Source organism: Hydra vulgaris, chromosome 15, assembly GCF_038396675.1.
Source record: "Hydra vulgaris chromosome 15, alternate assembly HydraT2T_AEP".
NCBI lineage: Eukaryota > Metazoa > Cnidaria > Hydrozoa > Anthoathecata > Hydridae > Hydra > Hydra vulgaris.
This window is the reverse complement of record NC_088934.1, coordinates 21,435,001-21,447,500: the sequence shown is the minus strand read 5'-3', so window position 1 is coordinate 21,447,500 and position 12,500 is coordinate 21,435,001. Positions and strand designations below refer to the sequence as shown.

Below are 12,500 nucleotides of genomic sequence, written 5' to 3'. Positions count from 1 at the left end.
AATTTTAGCTTCTAGCTCCAAGAGGATCCTGAAATATGATCATTTTACTTTCAACTGATCTTGGCCAGGCCCCTCTTGTCCTCTCAGAATTGAGAACTTTGTTTAAAGGTTCCAAGTCACATAGCTTTAAAAATATTTGATATTTTGACTTAAAAATTTGTACCTGGCTATTTTCAGGGTTAAAGAACCCAATGAAATAATCAAAAATATAAAAAAATATTATTAAGTACCTGTAATTATCAATTTAAATAAATTTAGGCAATTTTTTATATACCTGATTTTGGTGCTCAAGAAACCCACGTGGCCTTGATGATATCAAAAAAAATTTTTTTACACATTATTCTAAATTTTATGATCTTTCACAAAACATAAGAATTTTGATCTGCAAGTATATGGATTTCCATATATGGATAACGGGGCACAGGCCCCTCTTTTTTGTAGCGGAATCTTGCAATACATTTTCCACTACCTTTCAGACTAGCTAGAGCTATGAAAATTTCTGTATTTATATAGTGTTGATAAAGGAGCATTTTTAAGTTAAAAAAAGGTCCAAGAGACTAGGGGAGGGGGCTGGGGGCACGTGCCCCACTTTTTTGAGCAGAATCGTGAGATGGATTTTTCACTATCTTCCAGACAAGCTGCAGCTCTGAAACTTTCAGCATTTGTGTAGTCCTGATGAACATGCGTTAAAATTGTTTCAGGTCAGACGACCAGATAGTCCATGGGGCTGGGGCACCTGGGTCCATGCCCCACTTTTTTTTCTTTAAAACTTATTTAAGATAACTTTAAAACTATTGTCTTCAAAATTTTTTTTAGATTTTCATTTTTAACAAAGTTAAACATTTCATATGTTTAACAATGTTATCAATGTTTCCCAAAAATTTAGGAAACATTGATAACATTGCTTCCTAAATTTTGTGATTTATATTTGTTCCATTTGGTTTTGACCATTCTATGTTCAATAATCTTTTAAAAATGTTTTAAGAAACTTAATGTTTATAAGAATTTTGATTTGCATGTATAAGATTAAAAACAGTCTAAAGTAATGATTTTAACAGAATTTTATTTTGTATAATTTAAAATTTGAATTAAAAAAGAAAAATATATTTTGCTAATTCTAAAATGGTAACAGCAAGTTGTTAACAGAAACAAAAAATATCATGTCATTACACTAGTATAGATGAAATTTGTTACCTATTAAAGTCATCATTAACATTTTTAACATTAACAAATTGAGTATAATTAAACTTTGTGAAAAGGAAACTTTTTTTTTTGTCAAAGTAAGATAAAAGAAATCAATCACTGTTTAGTTTTGTATTACCATGGTGATTGCTTAAGTTGCTTTCATTAAATTAATTACTATTGGTTTCTCATTTTTAAATTAATCTCAAATTGTTTTTAGTGTTACAGTAAGAATGGATTCATGTGATTTTGGAAAAAAGTTAAATGATACTTGTCATAAACTAAGTTATTGTAGAAAGATTGATTTAAAGAAATTTGATTGCTATAGAGAAGATGCCAGAGAAGAATTTATTTGGAGATCTGGAATAACAGATGATAAAATTTTAACAATCTGCCTTCATCATGCAAAGATTTTTGGTACACACTTTGAAAAGAAGCACGCAAAATGTTGTAATTTATTGGACAAGCATAAATCAAAAAGAAAAGCAATCAAAGGTAAATATTGTTGATAAAAAATTATTGTAAAATCTTTTTTGAATAATGAAATTAAAATCTACTAGTTTATAAAAGTTTTAAAAAAAGCTGATCTGGTTATGCATTATATATTGAAATAAGTACAAATAATTTTCATATTGATAGGTAATTACCAAAATCAAATTGTTCTTTTCATTTCAGGGAGTCATGTAATAACATTAGACATGGCAAAACAATTAAGAATTAATTTTCCGAATGTTGTGCCTGGATATCAACTTTGTCAGAGCTGCTTTGATGCTATAATCAGTAAATTTCATGAACAAGATAATTGTGAACTTGAAGAATCTATATCATGTGGTACTTCTGAAAAGTCACGAGAGGCATTAAATGTTAGTTTGGAAACAATAGGTGTATCCCCCATAAAACTTCATAGCATTCCAAAGCAGTTAACTGTTGCTAAAAGTAAAGTTATAAAAACAATGTTAAAGTATGAAGAGCATATTTCAAATGTATATAATGTTAGGGAAGAAGAACTGAAACATAAAACTCCTCATACGAAAATTATTGACAAAAGTAAATGCGCCGATCTAGACAAACTAACAGCAGAAATAAAAGAAAAGTTAATTGTTTCTGACCAAAAAACTAAAATTCAGTTGTTAACATTTACACCCGAGTCTTGGTCAAGAAATTTTGCTGCAAGATATTTCAACGTCACTATATACCAAATTAAAGAAGCGCGCAAACTAAAGAAAATAAGTGGGATTTTTTCAATTCCAGGCATTAAGAAAGGAAAAATATTTTCAGAAATAACATTAAATAGAGTCAACAATGTATACCATGATGACGAATTTACTAGACAAATGCCTGGTAAAAAAAGATTACGTAAGTATTGGTAGAAAACAACACATGCAAAAGCGCCTTATTTTATGTAATCTTAAAGAACTTTATGTTTCTTTTAAAACTAAATACCCTCAAGAAGTTATTGGATTTTCTAAGTTTTGCAGTTTAAGACCAAAATGGTGTATAACTGTTGGAGCATCAAGCACTCATTCTGTTTGTGTATGTACCCTCCATCAAAATGCAATACTCTTGACCAATGCTATGCAAATAAAATGTACTTACAAAGATCTGATGACAAAAGTTGTTTGTGATGTGACAAGTAATGAGTGTATGGTTCATCGATGTCCGAACTGTCCAGGTATAGTTTCTTTAAAGAAGTTTCTGGATGCACAACTAATTGACAATGACGAGGAGGTGTCATTCAATCAGTGGCAGAAAACAGACAGAACAACATTGATCTATCAGACAACAACAATGGAAGAATACAAATTGATGTTATCAGAGGCAATAAACAAGTAAACAGCTCATTCCTACATTGCAAAATGTCAAGCAAGATTTCTAAAGCAACAAAATGAAAATTTAGCAAAAGACTGCTGTATTGTCTTAGTTGACTTTGCAGAAAACTTCACTTTTGTGACTCTGAAAGAAAAATCGTTTTGCTTCATGTCAGAAGATAATGAGCATGACACTGGTTTTGTGTATGAAGTTCAAACACAAATAGTTAACTATTTAAAAGAATATCATCCTAAAATTTCAAAGGTTCTTTATTTTTCTGATGGTTGTGCTGCACAGTATAAAAATCACAAAAACCTTTACAATATCTGTCTCCATAAAAATGATTTTGACATTGATGCAGAGTGGACATTTTTTGCTACAAGCCATGGTAAGTCACCATGTGATGGTATTGCTGGCACTGTAAAACGATTAACTACAAATGCAAGTCTACAAAGGCCCATAAATGACCAGATATTGAATTGTAACAAAATGTTTGACTACTGTACTAACAATATTAAAGGGATTATTTTTTTCAAGATTGAAAAAGAAAGACTGACAGAATTGCGCACCACTTTGAAAACACGTTTTGAGCTAAGTAGAACAATTCCTGGAACTAGGAGCTATCATCAATTTAAACCAGAATCTAAAGATACTATTAGCTTTAAACGAACAAGTGAAGATGTTCATATAACAGGCATTTTTTCTTTTTCTGAAATTCAAAGTTCTCAAAATGATCAGCAAATTACCATTGATGCCTTGAAATTGGTTGAATTCATTATGTGTAAATATGATGCGTTTGATTGGATTGGTATGATCAATGAAATTGATAATATAGAGCAAGATGTTATGGTAACGTTCATGCACCCGCACGGTCCTTTTAATAAACTTTTCTGGCCATCTAGAGTAGATGAGTGTTGGGTGCCAATTACCAACATAACTTGTATAATTGATGCACCTGTAACAACAAATGGACGTTTTTATACTTTGACCATCGATGCATCTAAGCTAATCTTAACATTATCTTGACTTTCTTTTTTTTGTATTTTATTTTGTAAATAATGAAGTAAAACGGAACAAGTATAAAGCAATAAAAATTTTTAAATACAATATTTTCAAAGTTATCTTAAATTTAAGACACATTTTTGTGTTTTAAAAAAAAAAAAAAAAAACTTTTTCAAGAAAAAAAGTGGGGCATGGTCCCAGGTGCCCCAGCCCCATGGACTATCTGGTCGTCTGACCTGAAACAATTTTAACGCATGTTCATCAGGACTACACAAATGCTGAAAGTTTCAGAGCTGCAGCTTGTCTGGAAGATAGTGAAAAATCCATCTCACGATTCTGCTCAAAAAAGTGGGGCACGTGCCCCCAGCCCCCTCCCCTAGTCTCTTGGACCATTTTTTAATTTAAAAAATGGTCCAAGAGACTAGGGACTTTATCAACACTATATAAATACACTATATAAATACTTTCATAACTCTAGCTAGTCTGAAAGGTAGTGGAAAATGTATTGCAAGATTCCGCTACAAAAAAGAGGGGCCTGTGCCCCGTTATCCATATATGGAAATCCATATACTTGCAGATCAAAATTCTTATGTTTTGTGAAAGATCATAAAATTTAGAATAATGTGTAAAAAAATTTTTTTTGATATCATCAAGGCCACGTGGGTTTCTTGAGCACCAAAATCAGGTATATAAAAAATTGCCTAAATTTATTTAAATTGATAACTACAGGTACTTAAAAATATTTTTTTATATTTTTGATTATTTCATTGGATTCTTCAACCCTGAAAATAGCCAGGTACAAATTTTTAAGTCAAAATATCAAATATTTTTAAAGCTATGTGACTTGGAACCTTTAAACAAAGTTCTCAATTCTGAGAGGACAAGAGGGGCCTGGCCAAGATCAGTTGAAAGTAAAATGATCATATTTCAGGATCCTCTTGGAGCTAGAAGCTAAAATTTTCAAGAATTTCTTGTTTTACTAAGTACTCTCAACTGTATAAAATTCAGCAAAATCTGAGATGTATGGTGACATTTTTGAAATTTTCTGGCTCAATTGACATGGAATTACCCTATATATATATTCTATATATAAAATATTCAGAGAAAACTGGACTTATGTATATATATATTTATATATATATATATATATATATATATATATATATATATATATATATATATATATATATATATATATATATATATATGTATATAGATCTATAGTTTGTTGTCTTTGGGAAGAGCGGAAGGAAAAAAGTGATTCTTACGCCAACACATACGTCACTTTTAATTACTTTTGACTTTCGTCCAACATTTGCGTGTTGGGCGAAAGTAAAAACCATTAATTTAATTACAAATAAATCGTTTTTTAAAAAAACCATAAAAACGCAAATTTAATTGACCAGAATGTTTTAAAAACATTCTGAATGTTTTTAACAATATAAACAATGTTTTTATTTCTATTTTTTTTAATAAAATGTTTTTATTTTTAAATTTTTTAATAAAATGTTTTTATTTTTATTTTACTGTAAATCATGCGCGGAGTGCTGCTACATCGACTATCTTATAGCCTGACTCGCAAGGGAGTGCTGCTACATCGACTGACAAATAGCCTGACTCGCAAGGGAGTGCTGCTACATCGACTGACAAATAGCCTGACCCGCAAGGGAGTGCTGCTACATCTACTATCTTTTAGCCTGACCCGCAAGGGAGTGTTGCTACATCGACTGAGGGTTTGGTTGGGGCAGGCAGTCTATCAATTAATAAAAAAAAATAATTCCGGTCTTGCATTTTAATTTTTACTTTTTGTCAACAAAATATGGAAAAAACTTTCGGAAAACATCTACGGGTTGTATGTATGTATATATATATATATATATATATATATATATATATATATATATATATATATATATATATATATATATATATATATATATATAAGCATATATATGTAGATATTAAAGTTTTTCCTTTTATATTACCTCAGGTGCTGGAATTTTTGTTCAGATCTAATAAATAGGTGAGTGAGAATTTCTAGCAGTGAGATTATATTTTTAATAGTTAAGTCCAGTTTTCTCTGAATATTTTGCTGATAACAAGTGAAAATAAGAAATAGATTCTATAGAAAAGTTTAGTCTTCATATAGTTAATTTATGATAAACACATATAGAAAATAAACATGTTATATATATATATATATATATATATATATATATATATATATATATATATATATATATATATATATATATATATCTGCTATAGTGTATATAGATGTTCCTTTGCCAATTTTTTTTTTGCTTGCTTTCTTTCATAATTTTCAGGAAAAGAAGGAAAAATAAAAGAATAATGAAAAAAAAGATTACTGTCCCAGTCTAAACTTTTAGTCTGTAATGGCACTTCTTTCATGTGTGTCAGTCCTTATTTAGTCAGTCAATGCATGTGCTGAAGCCTCCAACATCTGGCTTTATCAGTTTGACATAAGGCTGTTTAGTTAAACATACAATTAAATTAAGGTGGGCAATTTATTGTTGAACTTATTTTTCCTAATTATTTTATTTCCTAATATATATTTGTATGTATATATATACACGCACACACACACACACACACACACACACACACACACACACACACACACACACACACACACACACACACTCACACACACACACACAGTGCATGTGATGAATAAAATTGCCCACCGCGATATTTTGCGTTTGTAAAACTGAAATATGTTATTAACAATGCACGCTTGGCATCAAGTCTTCAAGAATGATATTCAGGGTTAGAAATTAGTTCCCATAGGTCAGCCATAAATTACATTTACAGGTATAGGGAGGGGGTCACCCAAAAGCATACCAGTGCATACAAGGGAATGGGTGGACAATTTTTTGTTTCAATTTTCTGTTTCAATTTTTTTCATGTGAAGGCTGGGAAATCAGGCAAAAAAGCTTTGGTTTTTTTGTTAATGCATTAGTCTATCTACTGGAAAAAATATGTTACTGCGGCTTTGATATAAAATAAAAACAATGAAATGTCGCAAAGTTTTATTTAGTTTGTTGCTGTTCTCAAAAATTAAATTTATTTCAAATCAAGTTTTCAAATTTGAATTAGTTCTAAATAGTTTTTAATAATTAATATTAAAAAGTATCTCAAGAATTAAATTAAAAAAAAAAATTATTAATGGTTTTTTGTTTAACTTATTACTTAAGTAAGTTATTACTAAACTTATTACTAAAATTTCATTAACTCTGTCATTAAAAATGTTTATTGCATGATTTTTTTAAATAAATATTCTGATCCCATTCTCCAAATTTGCGGTTTAAAACTTTTGATTTTTCAAAATTCTATCAAGTTTTGATTTTATAATATGTTATCATTTAGACAAACATGTTTTGAAAATAGTAAACATTCAACACAAAATAGTGACGTACTTTATAATGAATATAACTTCTTTGGTTTTATTTAAATATTATTTAACAATATGCAAACTCTATTGTTTAATCAAATATAGACTTGACAGCAAAAAACCTTTACTGAAAATATTTTCTATAAAATCAACTTATAATTTTCTCCCTTACAAGTTCTTCAGACGAGTACAAATTTTTACTCTTGTAATGAATACACAAACAGGCACATAAGAACTTTATTGTAATATGAGAAATTGTAACTCTAAAGTTTATTCATATCAAAATTTGCAAAGATTTTGTCTTGACTCAGAGTTTTTGCAAAATCATGCTCAATAGATATAATTAAGAGATTAGAATTCGGTCTTGAAAAGGAAGATGCTCCTTTTCCTTGTCCTATTTTAAGCAAAATCTGTTGAAAACCATAACTTGCAAGAACGGAGGCAACCAAATGTGCTTCATTAATGAATTTAGGGCAAGATAATTTAATTTTGATGAGATCCTTGATAATAGTCTTTATTAGCAAAAATTTTCATTAAATAGGGCTTCCACTAAAAAGATTGTAAAGTAACAGAACCCAACCAAAATAGTTCTTCACTTTAATGAAAGGTTTAGCGGAATTAACACCAGTAAGGTTAAGCCTATAAGTGCTTCATGGGATGTAGAGAGCTTGAGGGTTCTTCTGAAGTACAGTGACTTGTTCTCCATCACACCAGACATGGTAGCTCAGTAGTTATCCTTGACTTCTGCAGTTCTTTAAATTGATGTCATTTTGATCCAAGACATTCATAATTAGCTCAGCAATATCTGCAGTTTTTTTTGAGATTTTCGGACCTTCAGAAAATGCTCCTTAACTACCCATCTTTTATCAACAGCATAGCATACAAACCAGAGAACAAAGGTGATTTGCTTAGTATGAGATGTCAGGAGTTCCATCAATGAGAATGGAGTTGTATATGTATGTATATATACATACATATACAACTCCAGGGGTTGTATATGTATGTATATATACAGCATGGAAAATAAGAAATCCAATGCGAAACAGTGGGAAGAGCTACTAGGAAAATAATTGAAAAGATTGAATTAAAAAAAAAAAAAGTACAGTTGAGATAATTCTTTATTACATATAACAAATTTAAATAAAATAAGAATTTTTATCTCTAAAATTAAAGAAAAACTCGCGCACAATTTATATCTCATTTTATTACTCATTAAAATTATTTCAAAAACCGCTAATGCTAATTAGTTAATAATAATGTTTTAATAACTCTTGTTTGCAGATAAACTGAATATTTAATACTAAGAAGACAATTGTTTTATAAAACAATTCCATAAAATTACTAATGTTACATAAAACAAAATTTTTACTAAATATATATATATATTTTTTTAAAACTCCTATCAATAATTTAACTCTATCAATAATTTAATTTTATCAATCATAGAAAAAAAAAATGCTCATGCCCAACACTTATTTTTAATTTTATCTATAAATTATTCATTCATTTATTTGTAATTTGCAGCAAAATTTACAAGAAAACAAATAAAAGAAGTTTAAAAAACAAATTGACAAGTCCAGTTGAAAGAAAAAGTGTTTTTAGTTAAATACAGAAATTGTTATATATTATTATATTATTATTCAATTAATGTATTAAATATTTTTATTAAAATAATAGTAGAATAAGAACTTCAATCATTTATGTTAAAGGATTTTCACTATGGGCAAAATTTAAAGTAATTAAAATAAGTGAAGCAAAAAATCTTGATAGATTTAGTTTACGTCATATATAATATATTTGTCAACAAAGCAAATTAATGGCTAATCAGCAACAAAGTCTGGCTCAGGTACAACAACAGTACTCTCAAATGAAACAGAAAGATTGATGGTGCATGCATTCCAATTACTTGGTAACTGGGGTTATGGTTTAACCCGAAATGAAATCTTAAAATTTGTATGTGGCTGCCTTAAACGCGAAGATCAATTGCACTTATTCAAAAAGGGCAAGCCTGGTAAAGACTGGTTTTATGCCTTTATGAAATGATGGTCAAAAAAAATTTCAACAAGAAAAGCCGCTTCTTGTACGCCAGAAATAATTGATCATTATTTTGAATGCGTTGCTAAGCAATATCAACAGGCTGGTATAACTTCTGAGTCACATATTTGGAATTGTGATGAAACAGGTTTTTTGAGTGATCAAGGCAAAGCAACTTTAGTGTGTCGAAAAGGGACAAGATGTGCATTAAACTTACTGGCAACAATGAAAAAATTTATTATACTGTAAACAATTGCTGCAACGCTGATGGGCATTTTGCACCACTATTTGTGATATACAAAGCCAAAAGAAACTTTCGTCCTGACTGGGCAAGAGGTGGTCCAGTTGGCACCAAACATTCAATTTCAAAATCAGATTCTATGGAGCATGATACATTTATTGAATAACTAAAATTTATACCTGAAACTGAGCAAATTGGTGGTATTCATATTTTAGTATTAGATAGTAATACAACTCACGCGACTTTAGAAACGATATTGCTGTGCAAAAAAAATAATATAATCTTGATTTGTTTACCAGAGCATTCTTCACATATTCTACAACCATTGGATAGAGGTGTCTATTGTCATGTCAAACAAGCATGGAAAGAAACTTTTACAAAGTGTTACAAAGACTCAAAATGTAAGAATTTAGATAAACAAAATTTTCCACTGTTGCTCAAACTGCTGAATCAACTGTTGCTCAAACAACAGAATCGTTTTAAATTTGAGTTAAAACAAATAGTAGTTAATAAAAAATACTATGAGCAAAAACTAATTTTAAAAATTACTCTTTTATTAATATTTATTTTTATTATAATCTGACTGTCTAACATGCTATGACAATGCTATGCGCAACTAACCACCAAGTGCATTCTGAATTCGCTACAAGCGCAACTACAAGTCTCTACAAGTCAATTTTGTTTTTACATATTATTTGTTCAATGCTACATTCGTTTTAGTTTCGTACATGAAGTGCATAAGAAAAGACGTGCTATATAAGTAATTGATAAAAGTGCTAAAATGTCCACTTTTCGGAAAAATATTTATCTAGTTGGAGTGATGAAAAATCAAATCTGCGGTAGTAAATTACCATGTAAACGAGATGTTTTGAGTGTACTTTTTTATAACATGAGAGTGGTAAATTTAAATCTTAATGACAGCAGTGCTTTAGTTATTGATGAAGTGGTCGTTTTTTGGAAAAAAGCAAGAATCCCAGTTCAAAACCGTTCAAACTGTATTTCAAAATTAAAATCTTTGTACGATAATGTCAGAAATTCAGAAAAATCTGAAAATAGAGATACTGAACGGCAGAAATAAAAAGAAAATGATTTTAAAGAAGATTTAGACAACCTTTTCGATATTGCCACCTTAAATGCATTAAATGAGATTAAAATCGCCGAAGATAGAGAATTTTTAATTAAGCAAAGGGAGAAAGGTAGAGTAGGTTGTATGTTGGGAGTAGATATCAAATTATTACGTAAGGAAAACCGGAAAGAAGAACGCACAGCTGCAGAGTTGAAAAGAAAAGAAGATTTGTTGGAAAATTCTAGTTGTTCGATTGCATATTTTGAAATGGAAGATAAAGAAAACGAAGATTCACAGAAAAAAGTGATAAATCAAGACAACAGTGAGATGACACATATTTAATATATGGACGAAAGACGTTAATGACACCTCGCCTGGCCGCTGCCTTGGACAAATGTAAAGTGAGTGACATGGATGCAATGCATATTATTTCTGCCGTCCTAGAAGCTCTTAATATAGATATCACCGAGTTTGTTCTCAATAGATTGTCTATCAAAAGAAATAGAGAGATTTTGCGGAAAATAAAATATTCATCAATAAAATCGGTAAGAAATGATGCAAATTTTATTGAAGTGCATTGGGATTCCAAATTATTGCCTGATATCACAAAAAATGAGAAAATTGATCGGCTTCCTGTGATCGCGGTTGGTTTAGATTTTGAACAATTATTAGGAGTACCTGGAATTGCATCATCAGGAGGATCGGAAGTTTGCTCTGCTGTGTTCCATATCACTGATGAATGGAATTTAACCGAAAAAATTCAAGCCTTTTGTTTTGGTACTACAGCATCAAACACTGGACGTATAAAAGGAGCTGCAGTTCTGCTTCAACAAAGGTTAGGGCGAGATATTTTGTGGCTTCCATGCCGACACCATATATTTGAGGTCGTTTTGGCTGGTGTATTCACGAGGACAAAAGCAATTATAGCATCCGGCCCTGAAATTGCTCAATTCAAAGCACTGAAAGAAAATTGGAAGAATATTGATAAAATGAAATTTTTAGATTATACCAGCGATGAAGCCGTTTATAATGCACTGAAAGATGTAGCGCCCGAAATTATTTATTTTGTGAAACAGAAACTTGCAGAAGAGCAACCACATGATGACTACAAAGAGTTATGGCAATTGACGCTCATTTTTTGGGAGATAAAACAAATGTGAGTTTTAGGGCCCCCGGTGCATATCATTTAGCAAGATGGATGTCTAAAGCGATTTTTTGTTTAAAACTTTTTTTATTTCGCGATCAAATGAAAATGAGAAAGGATAATTCAAAACTGAATGTAGAAATTTGCGTTTTCGTTGTATACTGTTATGTAGAGGCCTGGTTTTCAGCAACGAATACTACAGGAGCTCCCCTAAATGATATATATTTTTTGAGAAAATTGGTTAAATTTAAAAATATTAATGAAAACATTGCAACCATTGCAATAACAAAATTTTTAAACCATTTATGGTATTTAAGTGAAGAGTTTGCTGCCATGGCAATATTTGACGATAGAATTGAGAGAGTTGACAAAATTAGAATGGCTCAAAAAATTATGGAATGTGCAAGTAAAAACATAGAGGCTGTGAATGAAAAAGAAGAAGAAAATGAAGAGACAGAAGTCATTAAGAAAAAACTATCGTTGCAAATCCGAGATGTCCAAAATTTTGTTCAAAAAAATCTACCAACTGAATTATTGTCCGCCAATTCACTTCAGTTATTTAAACGATTCGGTATTTGTGTTGAATTTCTTCAGGACGATCCGCTGA

General features: G+C 30.2%; 2 protein-coding genes across 4 annotated transcripts in view; both read left to right on the top strand.

The window, feature by feature from the left end:
* The window catches only part of LOC136072086 (cilia- and flagella-associated protein 418-like), a 52,842-nt gene that overhangs the window by 17,024 nt on the left and 23,318 nt on the right, over positions 1-12,500 (top strand). For 2 of the 3 annotated variants that reach the window (XM_065820310.1, XM_065820308.1), the window contains exon 3: positions 5,984-6,016. The exons of the other annotated variant lie outside the window; for it this stretch is intronic. In XM_065820310.1, the coding sequence (XP_065676382.1) occupies positions 5,984-6,016 (33 nt within the window). The remainder of the gene's footprint in view (positions 1-5,983; positions 6,017-12,500) is intronic. 3 annotated transcript variants of the gene reach the window in all.
* LOC136092327 (uncharacterized) lies at positions 751-4,128 on the top strand. The gene is made up of 2 exons (XM_065820311.1): positions 751-1,677; positions 1,858-4,128. Exons 1-2 carry the CDS (start codon positions 1,416-1,418, stop codon positions 2,550-2,552), a joined length of 957 nt encoding a protein of 318 aa, XP_065676383.1. The 5' UTR covers positions 751-1,415; the 3' UTR covers positions 2,553-4,128.

Excerpts from the sequence above, each read along its gene's own strand:
- LOC136092327 (XM_065820311.1), top strand. The coding sequence starts at position 1,416 with ATGGATTCATGTGATTTTGGAAAAAAGTTAAATGATACTTGTCATAAA. Across the intron at positions 1,678-1,857 it reads AAAAAGAAAAGCAATCAAAG|GGAGTCATGTAATAACATTA; the intron begins GTAAATATTGTT and ends TTTTCATTTCAG.